At 34.6% G+C, this 17,641-nt stretch overlaps 1 protein-coding gene across 14 annotated transcripts in view; it reads left to right on the forward strand.

Annotated features, from left to right (window-relative positions):
* Window positions 1-17,641, forward strand: part of Mbnl1 (muscleblind like splicing regulator 1) — a 174,576-nt gene that overhangs the window by 137,763 nt on the left and 19,172 nt on the right. For all 14 annotated transcript variants that reach the window (XM_023704076.1, XM_023704075.1, XM_023704074.1 and 11 more), the window contains one exon: window positions 7,188-7,388. In XM_023704076.1, coding sequence (XP_023559844.1) covers window positions 7,188-7,388 — 201 coding nt within the window. The remainder of the gene's footprint in view (window positions 1-7,187; window positions 7,389-17,641) is intronic.

Raw genomic sequence — 17,641 nt, forward strand, 5'->3', positions numbered from 1 at the left:
GAGAGAATCTTTGTCCTCTAAGATAAACCAATTTGGACTCCAAATTTAGCTGAAGAAACTGGAAGGGTATAAGGATAGGGTGGCAACATCTCAGTAAATTTGCAAACAGCTAGTATTGTTTCTGGCATATATCAGAAGTCAGTAAATGCATGATGAATGAAAAAACAAAGGGTAGTTTCCCAAACACCAGATAAGAAGGCAAAGTTTCATAATAGCTTCCTTGCCCTAGAGACCAGAGGAATTATGACTCGGAACCAGAGATTAAGCTCATTTACAGAGACTGGGTAGAAAGGAGCAGGTGTGGAGGCAAATGTGTAAATGGTGCTGCAGTTCAGGAACACTTTTGTTAATCAACAGTTTAGTTCACAGAAAGAAGCATTTGACAAAGTTTTGTTTTTGTAAACTCTGCATCAGTGACAAACATAACATCAGACATCTTTTTTTGTGAACACAAACATGATCATTTTCCCCCGAATCATGGAATGAACTAATTTTGTGAACTGGGGAACCACTGTATTTGGAAACGTAGTCAGGGGCTTGATGAAAGTTAGGTTGACACCAAGAAAGTTATTATGCCACCAGTTTGGGTTCTTATTTTGTCACAAATTGTCAGAAACTGGGTTTATAAGTTTAAAATCATTATGACACTGGAAAAACTTCATTTATGCAGAACACCTTATAAGGGTGTCACAGTATGCATCTAGCCAAAAATAGAAAAAAGATCAACATTTTAAAAACAAATATAATACTTTAAGACATCTACTGTGTTCAGAAATTTTGGATATCAAATTCTTACAGCTATTCTGTGAAGTGACAGTATTACCTCACATTTAGAGATAAAGACTCAGGAAATTGCGGTGCATGGGATAGAGAGATTCAGTCGCATGATTTAGCTACAGTACTGTGTCCGGAGCTCTTGGGCTGCTCCTGTGACCTTGATGTCCCTGTTCAGTCTTGCTCCAGGCATATGTTGGTAGTAAGCTGCTGCATACTTTGACATCATTATTTGTCTCACTTCCAGGGACATCTAGAATTCTTCAGTTGTTTTGGGGGGCTTTACTTCCCAGTTTATCCACCTCATTGCTCTGATTTATTTTTTAAACATTTAAGTGTTTTGAAATACTTATTTTTAAACACTTAAAATGTTTCCACATCAATCACCCTGAGGTGTTCATCCATCCTGCTGTTTTTACTGCCTGTTTCCATCAAGGAGCCTGTGATGCCTCCTGAGAGCTGGTGCAGGAGTAAGGAGATGGCTGCGTGTTCAGCTGACATTAGGGGGGCAAGAAGTGAGCCTTCTTTGTTTATAATTTCAGTAAAGTTGGTTTAAAGGAAAAAGTAAAACAGAGAATAAAGCAAATATTCCTATTTTTTTGTTCACAGATCAGTTAAGGGCTTATAACAGCATTTATTCCTGTTACATGTTATCTTCTTTAAAGAAGAAGATATGATGTGAATTTGTTAATAACTGCCATCAGTAGCTTTTGGTGCTGTTTATTTTCAGAGTAACTGTCCACTGACACTAATCACAGCCCTGGGTACAGGATTGTCATTCCCAAAAGTAGTTTTATGCACCTAGATTATATACTGTACTTTTTAAAAAAGCTTTCTTTTCACTGTTTTCAAGTTTGAACTTCACCCAAACACACAAATATATACACAAAACCTGGAAACATCTGGCTTTTAAAATTTGTGTCCCATAGATCAGAAGTAATGCTAATTACATATTATGTGTTTTATATGATCTCCTATTTTATTAAAAATTGCAAACATTGTTTGCAAAACAAATGCTGTTCTATGTATTGTTTTAGAATAAATAATCCTGATAGTTTCATAACATAACAAATACATACTGCTGAAGCTTAGATATAAAAATTGTAAAACAAACAGAAAATGTTACATTTTTAAATAGTCATGGTAAAGAAATTATTAAATTTTTTAGATGAAGAGGCAATAAAATTAATTATTCTTGACATTCAAATATCTACTCTAGAAAATGTTTAATGCATTTACTAGTTTCTCTGGCAAATAAAAGCATGTAACAAATCCTTTAATAAATCTGTTAGGCAGTAATTATAGAGGCCTTATGTAGATCCCAATTATATATTCATTATCCTATAGCTAGACATCTGTCTGTCTCTCTGTGTATCTGTCTGTCTATCTGTCTATCTATCTATCTATCTATCTATCTATCTATCTATCTATGTATCTATCTGAATGAACAAAGCACAAGGCAAGAGGCTCCCTTCCTAAAGTGTGTAGTTTAGTTACAACAGAAGAGACAGTAAATATGGGCAGTTTTGTGGATAAATGCTTAATTCAAGTGATAAAGGCTTATGTAGGAATGAAAGGATAGGAAAATCCCCTTCCTAATTGATGATGTAGCCAGATTGGGGAAGCTTTAATAGGAAGAGTCGAGCTTGTTGAAGCAAAGTGGAAATTAAACAGGTGGGCTAGGCATAGGTAGTATTCACTGTGGAAGGAAAAACTTATGTTCAGAAGAAGGAAATCCTCAAGGAGACCTTTCACAAAATCAGAAAAGTGAATTTATTTCTTCAGAAGACATAATATATGGAATTACCCTGATGCTTTTTATAAATTCTGCTATCTTGATACCTTTCTTGAAGGATTCTGATGTGAAATAATCCCGAAGATATTCACCTTTAATAAAAGTCTCCCAGTTGAATCTAATGGGCAAATGGGCTATAGAGAACCATTAATTTGACAACTGTTTGGAATTAGATATGCTTGGGTTCAAATTGTGAATCTTCCATTTATTCATTTACAATGATGCTCATATAACTTCACAGAGCTTTTTTTTCCTGCAAAATAGATACTATATAACTGATAAGACAATAGTGAATTGCAGTTTGCTGAATGTGGTGGTATACATCAGCTCCAGCACTCAAGAGGATGAGGCAGGAAGATTGCTGTGAATCTGAGACAAGCCTGGAGTACCTAGTTAAGCCCTGTCCAAAAAAACCTGTCTCCAGTATGCTGGGCATTGGTCTATGTTCTGGGAGTTTAGAAGAAAACTAAATAGATCCCAATACTACACTCATTCACTCCACCCCAACAAGAAGAAAAGAAAAACAACATTCAGTTGCTCGTATTATGAGAATTAAATACAATATCACAGGTAAAGCATTTAGTACAGTGTTGGCACATAACAAATAGGGAATTGCTAGTAATGATTATGTTTGTATTAATTAGGGTCATAATGTGAAATTGAATTATTTCCATTTATAAGCCTTACTATCTTACTAGAAAAAGAGCATTTCATTTTAAAAACAAATAAATGATTAACCCATAAACACTGTAATAATTAGCAAATTGGCAATTTGTTTTTCTTTGTTGAGGGTTCACTGCAAAAAGGCAGTCACAAACAGCAGCCTTCTTGACTCCTTCGAAGAACAGTGGTATCTGTAAGTCACTATGAGAAAGATATAGGCAGTATCAAGTGCACTAATCACAGCGTGTGGGCAGTTCATAGCGTGTGGGCACTTCAGAGAACGTAGGTGCTGCTTGGTAATGCCATTGCATTAATGATGTCTTTGAGATTCTGCAGAAGCCTCTGCAGGGTAGCTTTTGAAATGGAGCACTGGCCTTCCAACACTCTGAGTGTTTTTTTAATCCGATTAGGGCCAGGCTAGCAGTGACCACCTCTCATAAGGTGCTCTTTGAAAAATTGATGCGACAAAAGCAATGTTAACAAATTCAAAAGAACCTAGGAAACACTGTACTTTTTTCTTTCTTTCCATCCCTTTCTCTTCCCTAGCCTGCCCTCCCCTTTTCCTCTCTTCTCTCTTTTGGATCAGGTTTTAAAATGAAGATTTTTAAAGGATAAAATTATTGCTAACCAATTGTCTGTTTTACTATTAAGTAAAAGAGAGGAAAGAATTCAAGATGAAGGCTTCTGGATAGTTGATGTTTTAAAAGCTGCTACAGACTTGGGGACAGTACTCTAAATGTTTCAGATTTGAATTTGTTATGATAAATTAACATAGATTAATTTATGTGGTAACCCTCTAGAAACCATTCACAGGGAATATTATCACAAGTTAAGTCAATAGTATATAATAAAAGTACTTTATTTGCAATTACAAATTGCAAATAATTGAGCTGCATTACATGAATTTGCAAATTTCTAGGTTTTTTTTTTTTTCTTTCTTTCTTTTTCCTATATTTAGGAGAGGGTCTACAGGCTCTAACTACATAGATTGGACTTGTAGTGATTCTCCTGTTTTCAGCCTCCCAGGTTCTGGTACTACAAGTGCACACCACCAAGCCCAGTCTCAATCACCATCTCAGCATTCCCCGGGGGCAGGGTGGCACAACACGCTGGGTATCAAACCCTGGACATTGTGCTCTGCCTAAGCAGGCATTTTAGTCTGCTGAGTTATCAGGCTGGCCCTCTAGTGTATTTTTATGAGGCTTTACAAAGCTAAATTTTATTGGTCCACTGTTATTTGCTAAAATAAGAATTCTTTTCTCTTGGCAAAGAAGTTTATAAATTTTGCATTTTTTAAGTATTTATAATGGATTATATACAATGACATAGACATGTAGGTAACTTTATAAAATAAATATCAAGAATGCTCTGTATAAATACATATTAACTCATAGCAGTGGAGTGCAAAGAGGAATAGTAACCAGCTTCCATTCTCTATGACCCAGTCTTTTAGTTCTCTCTGCCAACGTTTCTCATAATTTTTAAATATCTAACATAAAAATTAAGAGCACTGACCTGGCTGGAGTTTTCCAGCACTGTGTCTGTGACGGGGTACAGATTATCCTGAGTGTTCTTGCATAGAAACCCACTTCCCTGTGCAAGTCGGCCTCTGTGCTGCTGTTCCTGTGCAGCCGGTGGCCGGCGAGCAGCACTACATGGGGGCTGCTGGTGGGTGGCCAGCTGTGGGCCACAATGCCAAGCAGGGCATTGGTTGCTGATGTTTAGAACACAGAGACCATTTCTTGTATCTGAGCATAGCTGCCTTGGGTGGGATGGGGTGGGATTGGAGGGGATACTTCAGGCTCCTTCATTAGCAAGCCATTGAGCTGGCAGAGCACTCGCCGTGGTGTTCAAACCTGCATGTGTCCAGGTCTAATTATATTAACTTGAAAATATCCTGCCCAGTGAATCATTAAATATTGAATAGTCTCTTGAGTATTAAATATTGTCTTGTTCACCTTTTTCTTGGAATCTATAAAGCTTTTTGTCCCCAAACAATTTGTGAGGCCAAGAGAATAGTGAATCTGCTGGGCTAGGCAGCTCAGCTTTGGAGGCTTGGCCCAGATCCTTCTTGCTAGAAGGGGCTGTCCTGTGTTTTCAGGACCCTTAGCAGCATCCTGCCCTCTGTGCACTGGATGTAGTCACACCACCCAGCTGTGGCCACACAGTGTCTCCAGACATTGCTGAACATATCCTTAGTTAAGAACCACAAGACTACAAAAAAGAGACTATTTTAATTTTCTAAATAGAGTTAGAGCCAGACTAGAAAAAGGATATATTTTTATTTTCTAATATACTTGTTTTGTGCTATGAGAATTACTTTTGTAATATATAACTCATATTGCAAGAAACTTTTCTTCAAAGCTCTGTTGAACACTTCTTATATTCTGGTATATTCTTATTTCTATCAGAGAAGAGAATTAGCTACCTTCTAATAAAATCTATCTGGTATCACTCTCACTCTAAAAATATTCAATGAAGATTTTATTCCTTACCATTGGGTAAAGAAAATATATTTTTAAAACTTACCTTAAAGAATAAGATTCATTTTACATAAGTTTTACTGTTTCATAGACATACATTATTATTTTAAAACATTAAATTTTGAAAATTGAACTGTAGATGGATGTGGTAGTGTACACCTGTAACCCCAGGAACTCAAAGCTAATGTAAGAGAGTCGCAAGTTTAAACCAGGCTGCAGCAACCTAGCAAGGGGCTGTCTTAAAAAATAACAAAGGCTGGGGTCGGGGAGATGGCTCAGTGGAATAAGTGCTTCCCTGGCAAGTGCAAGGGCCTGAGTTCAATCCTGAGTTCCACAAAAAAAAAAAAAAAAAAAAAAAAAAAAAAAAACCAAAGGCTTCGGATGTACCTTAATGTTCCTTGAATTTAATGCTAAAAAATCAAAACTATCATTGAAAATGATATCATTCGTAAGATAGGAAATTAGGTTATATTTTACTAGAAAAGCTAATTGTTAATGTAGATTTCAGTAAAATTTTACTCAAAATATTTCTTGATGTCCATTTTTTCATGTAAACAAATTGAGTCAATCTTGACACATCATTGAAGATTTTCTGACAGAAATTCCATCTTGTGACAATTTATCTGATGTCATACATATTTTCTTGAACAAGTCTATAACATTTCTTTAGAAGTGTTTTCTTTCAGACTTCACACTGCAGACTTGTTTCTCTAGGGAGACAGCTTCATTGTTCAGTGTCTTACAAGGATCTTATGGGCTACAAAAATAGTTCAAATTTCTCCAGAAAATCCTGCATCAAATGAATATGCCAAACACTCTTTTTTGTGCTCAAAAGGGTATCTTCATTACCTTTCACATGTCCATGAGATAGATTCACAGTTTACATTGACTGTGAACTCTGTTAACCCCTGGGAATTCTGCTGTATGTGTTTATAATAAGACCCTTGCAACCTATTAACAATTTTGAATACACCAAGTACATCTGCCATAGCAATTATGAAATGTATATCTTACACAAGTTTCTAGAATTAAATCATGAAAATAGGGAAGTTTAGTGAGCACAAGAATTTTTTTTTATTTTAAAGAGAGCACAAATAAAAAGTGATACAATTTCAAAACAGGATAATAAGAAATTAATCATTAATGTATTGCATATTGTTCTCTTCAAAATAGTCACTCAGATTATAAGATGTAGGCATGGAAAATTGCCGCAATTTCTTTGTTTAATAGATCTGCTATTAAAAGAAAAGACTGGTGTTACAAACCAAGCTTTGAAATCCCTATGATTTGATGGTTATTTAATAAAGCATCCTGATTTTAAATGAGAATAGAGAAAAACCGATTAAAGAGAAGGACAGATGGAGGAAAGAATGCATTGTGGTTAAATGGATGGATAGATGGTAAATGTGTAATATAGATTATCAACTTTCAACTGGGAACTGCATACTTAAGGCTTCTATTTTATTTTTCAGCCAATGTTTTCAGTTGCACCGAGCTTAGCCACCAATGCATCAGCAGCCTTTAATCCCTACCTGGGACCTGTCTCCCCAAGCCTGGTTCCAGCAGAGATCTTGCCGACTGCACCAATGTTGGTTACAGGGAATCCTGGGGTCCCTGTACCTGCAGCTGCTGCAGCTGCTGCACAGAAATTGATGCGGACAGACAGACTTGAGGTAGGAACGGTTAGTTGGTTTCATTATATATTCCATCCTATAGCAGTGTTCCCACAGCCAAAAAGATTTTTAAAAACTCAAGGTAAAAGGTTTGGTTTGGTGTTTAACATTTTACTAGAATATAAGTATTTTTTATTTGACAAATGTAATATTTATAGAAGGCTCAGTATCATGGAAGAATAGTAGATAAAAGCTTGGACTCTGAGTCAGGATCTCTGTAGCTGTGTCATTCCTTGGTTTCCTTATGTTTAAAATAGTGACAATAATGGCACTTGCCTCAGAGGGTTAGAAAATATCTGTTACACAAATGCTTTTTGAGTATTTATTGTTGTAATTCTTACTGCTATCAAGAATAACAAATTATTGCCAGGTGTGGTTACACTCCGGGATCTGAGCCAGGAGGATCACAAGTTTGATCCCAACTCGGGCAACTCAGTGACATAGTGAGACTCCTTCAAAGTAACAAAAAAAGGAGAGACGGGCTCTGGAGATAATAAGTCAGTGTGAAGGACCCGGGTTCAATCCCTAGAAATAAAGTAAAATAAAGTAAGATAAAATAAAAATCGGTATCCTATTTCTTCTCATATCATTGAGTAAAATATTCCAAAACTTATGGTTGTAAATTTCCTCATAAGCTACACAATATTTTTGTTGAAATAGCAGGCCATTTTTGTGAAATGGAATCTTACAAAAGTATTTCTTTTTTTTTACTATTACAAAAGTTTATTTAACAAAAATTTGATATGAAAATGTATATGACCCAGTATTTAGTCAGTGAAAGACTAAACTTGGAAGAGGGGTGTGAATTTTTCTGCTGAGCGTCATTATTTAAACTCATTCTAAGGCTTCCAACACGATGTTATTTACGAACATTCCAGTGTTGGTCTGTTGCCCACTAGTTGCCATCTCCACATGTTCATCTATCACAAGATTCATAAGGGGATCACATCCTCACAGTATTCCTTGGACATGTCTACCACCATTCACTTTCAGTGATAACTTCTTGTCCGTAAATTTTTTCAGCTCAGAAGGTGAGCTTTGCTCATCTTATCTAGTTGGCAAGCTCAGAGATCCTTTGAAAAGAACCTGTAGCCTCTGTCACCTACAAAAATATTTTTTAATAGGAAAGTATTTGATGCTCTGGGTACTTCAGACATTATCTGATTCATAAATAAATGTGCATTACTATTTCTACTGGAAAAAGAAATACAACATTTTAAGTCTTATTTAGAGTTTTAGCAGTTGTAAATTAATGGACTTGGTAAACTATAGGTGGGGGGCAAATAACAACATTAATTGAAGGTGTAGAACTGGCATTGAATTCTCTTTTTCTGTTTTTCTGTTTAGGTGATAGCCAGGGCTGAGAAGTCCTGCATGGATTAATTACTGAGAAAGCAGCAGTGAGGCTGTTGTAGGCATGTAATTGGCTCTAATAATTTGTTGTAGTAGGAGCATGGCTTTCTTGCAAGCTTTTAAAATGACTACAGCTTTTATGTATTTGCAGCTGTATACCATACACATGCATAACATGTTTAATCCTCAGGACAAAATGTCATGAATGTACAAAATTTTAAAGTATTGAGTGCTCAGCATTTGAAACAGTTTTATACCCTCTGAACTTTTATGAGATCATATTCAGGGAGCTCTTAATGCATAATTCTTGGTTGATTAATTGAACCAGACAGTCTGAGATGTGCATTAGAAAGTTAATTATTGATAGGTGGCAATCCTGAAAAACCTGGAAAAATAAAACGTTTAGAAAGCTGAGTTATATGGCTAGAACCCTTCTAAGCTAACCCTCCAAGCAGCTTTAGGTACCAATTCATGAGTTGTATTTTGTGATGTTTAATTGAACTGTGGATTTTTCTCTTTGGTTTTCTCTTTTCTTTCTGTGAATAACTGCTTTATATATTTTGTCTGTGTTCTTTTGCTGTGGTTGAAACAAATACCTACATCTGCATCACCTGTTATTTCACTTTAACCTGATTTCACTTACTTAAATTCATGAGAGTAGTTCAGCATACTGTCTTATTCGTATTGATAGGATCTGAGCCAGTGTCACAGTTGCAGGCTACCAGGATATCACAGTGTGACAATTTCTACTTTGTGCCTGTGATTTCAGACAATTTTAATTTGAGCTTATTTTCTCCCGTGCAAATTGCACTACATATTGGAATTTAAAAGGCATGTGGCGTTGAAGACACATAAGTAGTTACTTATTATAGGTCACAAGTTTAGTTATTTGGAGTTAAAATCTATATACTTTTTTTTTTTTTTTTGTACTGGAAATCTAACCCAAGACTTCACAGTTGCCAGGCAGGCACTGTGCCACTATGCTATAACTCCAAACCCTCTATTTTAATGTATTTTGGAATTTAGAGTTTCTCCTGAGGAACGTATTATCTATCAGAATATTGGCAAATATTTACTGCAGTCTTTATACAAGAAAGAAATTTAAAATGTTTCTGATTCTTCGTCATGCTTAGAGGAACTGACATAATAGTACCCAGTGTACTATTAGAAAAACTTAAATTGAAAAGCAGAAAGCCAAATATCAGTGGTTGTGGTATAAGTTATATAAATTTTGAGTTGTGGTTCTCAAAACCTCTGGTCATCTAAACTGGAACATTCCAAGGTCTGTAAGATAGCTTAGTGGCCTAAGCTCCTGTTTAGGCAAGCTCAGGGACCTGGGTACCACATGCCTCACCAACCCTGCCCCTGGGTGTGCTGAGCCAGCCACAGCGCATGCCTGTAATCCCAGCACTGGGGAGGCTAAAAACAGGAGGATCACTAGGAGTCTGAGCTGCATAGTGAGACCCTGCACCAGATACATTAAAAACAAACAACAAACAAACAAAAAAAAAGCTAAAACATGCCAGTGACATTTACATTAGTTTCTTGCTTTTAATATATCACAAGGTATTGAAACATTTATTTTCCAATTTAAATATACACATATGTGCAAATACAGTTATCATATTCACATGGCCTCATCTTTATAACTGCCTTTCTGTTTATCTATATCTTTTTGTTGACATTTTTAGCAAGACCTTGTAGCCATATACTTTTATGCTTGAAATTTCAGACATTATAATTTTCTCTAAAAAGGGAACAAATTTCATAAATACTAGTCACTGAACTGTGGTGTATAAGGCCATTTTTGTGATCTTGAAATACTTTTCTATAGTTTCCACTCAGCAGTTTACTTTGCATGATCATATTAAGAAATATTCAAAATCTGTAGGTACTAGAAAAAGTGAGTCCCCAAGTCCTACCCTTGCTTTATTGCCAAGATTGCTAATTAAATTGTTGACTTATTTTAAGAAGCAGGTTTATTTTTAAGATGCAGAAGAAACCACAAGTACACTTACTTTTTCACTGAACAATATTTGACATTAAACACCTTTTAAGTAAAAAAACATTGTGACAAATATTTTTGAAACCTTTAAGTTGCTATCTGTATCAGTCACAAGAAAGGTTCCCATCAGATAGTGCTAAACTTACAACCATTCCCCAATAACTTACTATATAAATGAATAAATAATGAGTAAAGTCAGTGAACCCAGTTATTCAGTTAATTAAATACAGAAGGTTAAATGTCCATATTTAAAGTATAGAGTAATCCCACAAAGGTGATAAAACATGAAAAAGTTGTAACTTGAGAAAATGTATAACATTTTTGCAAGAACATATTTATGCTTTTGAGCATTCTTGACTGTAAAATACTGTGTTTTGCTCTTAGACCTTGTTCAGTGGTGTTCAGGATTCCATGAGATTAGAGTCACGTAGAATGATTATTTAAAAAATGGAACATTTCTTTCCAGTAACATTGTCAGTTGGTCTGTAGTGGGCTCAGGATTTCCCCCTGCAAAACTAGGTAAGTGATTTGTGTTGGTCAGCTTTGCCGTTGCTGGAGGAAGTGCCTGCCATCTGCAATTTAGAGGAGCTGTTTGTTTGGCTCATGGTGCAGAGGTTTCTGTCCAGGGTCAGTTGTTTGCAGAGCAGAAGGATCATGAATACGGGATATGATGGAAAAAGCTGTTTACCCCATGGTGGCCCGAAAACAGCACAAAAGAAACAGCACCAGCAACTAGGGGTCTTCACATTTTATACAGGCCTCAGAGTCATGCCTCTGTGACCCTCTGACATACCCAAAGTGAGCTTTAATTTCTCAAGCCAAGCAAGTTGATAGTGAAAATTAACAGTCACATAATTCTCTTAAGAACAAGTAGTCTTAAAACACTAGCTCTGGAAGATAGCCTTACTTACATCTTAGGTTTTCATCATTTACTTCAGGAATATTTACTTATGTCTCTGAATTGAAAATCTGCCTCTTCCAATGCATGAGACATTCTACATATGGCTGAATTGCAGTGACACTATGCCCAGCATAGTGAGGTATTTTAGGTAAAAATTATGATTTGTTAAAGTGACTTACGTAACATAGCAATAATCACCCAAACACCAGTGCTGCCCCCATGCTTTAGGTGCTTATGGAGACATTTGGTTGCTGTTTGATTTGCTGTATCATTTTTGTATCAATAGTATTCATAAGAAAAGCATATTGAATAAAAGTTCCAAGTAATGTGGGTAAACTACTTAGCTTCTGATATTTTTAGTTGGAGTTTGTTGTTTTAGAATGAATTACTTGAAATAAATTATTCTTGTACTGTGTTATTCTACTAAACTGAATCATGACATGGGCTTGGAATTCAAGCCACTGGCTACTTTGTGTTTCTCTTACTTACTGACATAGAAGAGTAACCTCTTGGATATAGGCAGAAATTAGTAAGGTACTTGTTAACTGCACAGAAGGGTGCATTTCAAGCTGAATCACTATAAACAGTAATACTGGCTTGGGGATTTTATAGATATAATGGATGTAGCATGTTTTTTATGTAAAAGACTTCCTATTAAAAATTCAGGAATGCAAATGATTTAATAATATAGGAAACACTTATTAATAGAATTATTTATATTTCTGTAGTAAAATGCTACTACTTCTGTAATATTTTAATTTCTCTAGAAAATTGCCAAGAAATCTCAACATTGTGCACAGAAATCTAAGTTTACTTTCAAAATTTGTGATAAGCTTTAGAGTGACATTAAATATATATAGTCACACCTCCATTTCAAACATATAATGTACATTGTCTCTGTGAATTATCACTCTGCAATTGATCTGAGTTTTGTTTTGGAGATTATAGACCTGTAAATGGTTTAATATAAAATAATTGCCAATTTTGGCTTAGTCATTCATTTTCTACTAATCTGTCACTAAGTTCTTTATCTAAATTAAAAAAGTCTTTTATTTACACTTACTAGAAAGGATAATAAAAGTAACTCTATAGTTGATGAACTTATTTTTAATTTGTATTCATTTTCCTGCCCTCTTTGGGTCTATGCACTCGGAGGAGTAAAGTAGATTTAGTAATTATTTTATTATACATTCCTATATATTCAAATTTGACTTTTTAAATGAAGTCAAGTGGTTGTCTTATATAACATATGTAAAAATATATAATTATATGTAGATATGAATAATAATATTTGGAAGTATACCTGTGCTCTCTACCTACATGATGGGATCACCTTTCTAGAATTCAAAGAAAACTCCAGTTTTATATTTGTAGCAGTCCTATGAGATGGCTAACATAGATATCTTTTTCTTCATTTTTTTAGAAGGGCAAAAGTGTGGAGGAGATAGCTCAGTAGAATAAGTACTTGCCTGGTAAGCACAAGGGCTTGAATTCAATTCCCGGTTCTGTGCCCCCCCCCCAAAAAAAAATATATATATATAATAATTGCACAACTTTGATTCACTTTTCCCTTTTTTTTTTTTTTTTTTGGTGGAACCGGGGATTGAATTAAGGCCCTTGCGCTTGCCAGGGAAGCGCTTATTCCACTGAGCCATCTCCCTGGCCCCAATTTTTTAGTTTCTAATATTGGTCATTTTATTTTCAACTGATTATTCAGCATATTGGAATAAACTGAATCCCCATACCCTGTTACAGTTTGATTTCTGTTCCTTCTTTTTAGTGTTATTTTCCAAAGATGGCTGAGTTAATTATACTAATACATTGAACAGAGCACATTCTAGTTCAGAAAGATCTCTGAAAAACAGATGCAAGTAACTCCAGTGTTGAATTAATTCTGACACTGACATCAGTATCCTTAGACTCCCAATGCCTAACTTGTGGAATTTACTATTATTTGTAGAGCCTCTTACTATTTTGACCATTTTGAAATATGTTGCTTATATTTAAGAAAATAGAGATTGAATAAGGAACATTATTAAACAGATTTTAATAATGAGTGATAAGCTGTCTATCCATCCTCTTATGCAGTATTCATGACATTTTAAATTTGGTGTTGCTAGAGTTTTCATTTAGAAAATTCTGTACTTAGTAAAGGGAACTGGAAATTACAGTTTCTTACTACAAATTTATCTTCTTTCTGCAGTATCTGCTATTTATTGTACAAATGAAGACTTATTTGGCAGAAATCAAATTTCTTTGAGACATTGTTACAATTATTTTTCTGTTAACTAGAGTATATGTTACAGTCTGTTTGTGTATAGTATTTATAATGTAAAACCTAAATATTCTGTTAAATATGTTCATTGAAATCGATTTTTTTCCTAACAGCAACCTCTGACCTTTTCTTCATTAATGTTTATAAACATCTGATTTAAAAAAAAAACAAATTCTGCCCTAAGTTGTGGAATAAAAAGCTCATTGTTCTTTTTGATTGAATCATATGTTGTGTTTAGCTAAAAATAGCTATTTTAATGTAGACCTGAAAAGTACTTTTCACACTATAGAAAGTACTTTTATTTTTTGACTCACTAATAATATTTTGAACATTTATCCTTAGAAAATGTTAAAACAATGCCTCCAGTCAGGAATATATCCTCTGCAGTATTTCTTGGAATGTGAGAATATTGGAAACAGCCTAGCTATACTCTGACAGACTTACCTGTAGTATACACAGCTCTGTGAAAGTTAGAACCTCCACAGTAGTCAGTTTGGCTACTGTAACAAAACAAGAAAATGCTGATATGTTACATAAATTACCAATTCTCATGAGAAATATAATCTTTATATATCATAAACACGTATTTATAAAATTAAAACTTGGCAAAAAAGAAACAAAGTTGCTAGCAATGCTAAAAACAAACAAACAAGTCACTGAATGCCGTTTTGCAAACACCATAAAGGTCATCAAGTTAGTAGCTACACTGACTTGCAGCTATTTTAAAATGTGTGCATGAAGAAGACCAGCTTAGTTAAGAAAGAAGAATATAAACATAATATTGTTAAGACTGTTAGATTTAATTTTATCTGATGTGATCAAAAGTCTTTGTGTAAAAATCTTATCCTTTATTCTGATTTTAATTGTGACATGAAATTTGTGGAAATTTTGTGTCAGTTATAATTTACTTACTGCTACATTTAAAAAATTTCTGTTGGAGATCAGTATAGTTATGTTTCCTTGAGCTTATCAGAAAAAAACTAGGCCAAATTCATATTTAGAGTCAAGGGATAGATCTCCTTTTTATCCATGGTAACTACTGAGGAAAACTTTTTTAAGCTGGTAAGTTTGTTTCATTCAGAGAGGTATTCAGTAAGCCAGATGCACATCTGGTTCTTGGCATATTTGTTTTCTGTTTTGTAGCTGTCATCACTGAAAGTCTTACAAAGATTTTCTATTTTTATTGTAGTTTTTTTCAAGGACTAAAACAATGAAACAGTCAAAAATGTATATTGGTTGACTTTAAAACCTAAGAAAGATGGGGAGATAGCTCAGCGGTCTAAGCACCTGCCTGGCAAGTGCAAGGGTCTGGGTTTGATCCCTCGTACCACATGCTGTGCCAGCCCCAGAACCCCAGCATGCCATGCTGGCCACCAAAACCAGGCATGGTGGCACACTCCTGAAATCCCAGTAGTGGTGAGGTTGAGACAGGAGCATCACTACAAGTCTAAGCTTCATAATGAGACCGTGTACCAAATAAATAAATAAATAAAATCCTAAGAAAAAATCTGGCTTTAAGATATACTGATGTAGAGTGTGCCTAAGGAGAGTCACATGGAGAGAAAACATTCTCTCAGGCTTTCACAGAGAGCACATTGGCCAAGCAATGGCCGTGACTCATCCACATGGCTGACACTGACAAAGGTTCTACAATCTGAGGTATAGGATCTCAGGATAAATCCTGAGGGGATTTCACTGACCTTATCAGATCCAAAAGCTGCTACTCTTGTGGCATAGGTCTTGCTTTACCTTGGTCTTAACCATCCAGCAGAAAAGTATAAAAACGAAGTATAAGAAGTAAAGCCATGTTGTTATGTTGAGCTGTAGGGGACTCAGGTCAACAATTTCTGACATTGCCAGTCAAGCGGAAGACCCAATACTATGATGGACTACTGGACTCTTTTAGAATATTTTGCTGAGTTAACACACCTATAATATTCAAATGACGGAACTAAACAGAAAAGGAGATACAGATGAATGTTCATTTTGTATCTGTGTATTCAAAATGGTTAGGATAGATATATAGTTACATTTTCTTAACGAATAGAGGGATTTGTTCTAATAGGTAGAACAAATAGAATATCATATCTGCATCTTGTATAGCAAATAACCACTAGGAAGAATGTATACAATGTGTTCAGTATTGAAACTGTCTCATTGCTATTTGTTTCTCAATAAAATTATGGAAAAAAATATATCGAAATACTGCTGTCATAACTAGAAAAAATAAATGATTTTATATCAAATATTAAAAAAGATATACCTAAGACATAAATTTCTATTAATCAACTATGCTTAAATATTTTTAGAATATTTCCTAAATATATTCCACAAAAGATTAAGAAGTGTGAAATTCTAATAAGTCAATCCCAAACTATGGAGATTGCAGAGTTTAGATCTTCCTTTTGTCAGTGTGGCACAGAATAAGTCAAACTGAAAAATATGCTAGTCTCCCTGCTGCCAATTCTCTCTGGAGCAATTTAGGAAATTTGGGACTCCTGTGAGCTAATAGCTGAAATGACAAGTCACATGTGCATCCAAGTTTCTTATTGCATGTGGCAATGTTGGTAGATTTTTTTTTTAATTGAGAAACAGCAATGAGACAGTTTCAAAACCGATTAATAGTACAGATTCAATAATTCATACATTGCTTATTGTTATCTTCTTAGTGGTTATTCATAATACAAGATGCAGACATGATATCCTGTCCAGTTACTATTAATACAATTTGCTTAAACAATGAAGTATTGTTTTTGTTTATGCTGTGCTAGAGATCTAGGGTAAGATCTAGGGTATATAAATAAAACATTTTTTCTTATTTAATTTAGGTGTGTCTGTCTTCCTGGCATTGGTGAAGAGCCTCCTAGTTTTGATTTGGCAGTAGTAATCTGTGTTTTAGAATGCTTCACCATGGACTGTTGTTCAGACAGAGAGGGGGATAATTGTTGTGGAAAACAGCTTCATCGTTTTTGTTTCTAAAATTATGAACTTCTGGTGCTGCTTCTTTTTTCCTGTTAATAACAAGTATAGTAATAAAAATAGCATTTTATAACTTCTTAACTGTGTACTCAATTTCTCTAAAGATTAAATAAATTGAAGTGATGAATGAAATTGGCTTTTTGCTATGCATGTGAAATACATAGCCTTATTATTATTTTTGAACAGTGCATTTGTCATTTGTAGTGTTCATTTTATAATGTAGCACAGTACAGATTATGAAGTATATCAAGTACTTTTCTTAATAGTATACAAATATAAGTGGAGGCAAAATAATAAATTGAAATGCATTTTATTTATATAAATCTAAGAAAATATTTACTTTTTAAATAATAGCAAAATTACAGTTTCTCTGTAACTTTATTTCATTGTTTGCCCTATTTGGCAGGTTCTTTCCATTCTGATTCATGGGGCTGTGATCAATTTGCTCCCTCTCTAGAACATCACTTAGTAGTCTGTGTAGGCTTGGCTTTGTCATCATGAAATTCTTTAGTTGTTCTTTGTCATGAAAATATTTCACTTCTCCATTATATTTGAAAGATAGTTTTGCAGGATATATCAGTCTGGGTTGGAATTTGTTTTCTTGCAAGACTTGAAATACTTTGCTCCATGCTCTTCTTGACTTGATAGTTTGTGAAGAAAAATCTGCTTTATTTCAAAATAAAGTATTCAGTGTATGTGTTTTCTTCAGTTTATAAAAGATTCTTGAAATAGAGAAAATA

This window comes from Octodon degus, unplaced genomic scaffold (genome assembly GCF_000260255.1).
Source record: "Octodon degus isolate 3935 unplaced genomic scaffold, OctDeg1.0 scaffold00186, whole genome shotgun sequence".
Taxonomy (NCBI): domain Eukaryota; kingdom Metazoa; phylum Chordata; class Mammalia; order Rodentia; family Octodontidae; genus Octodon; species Octodon degus.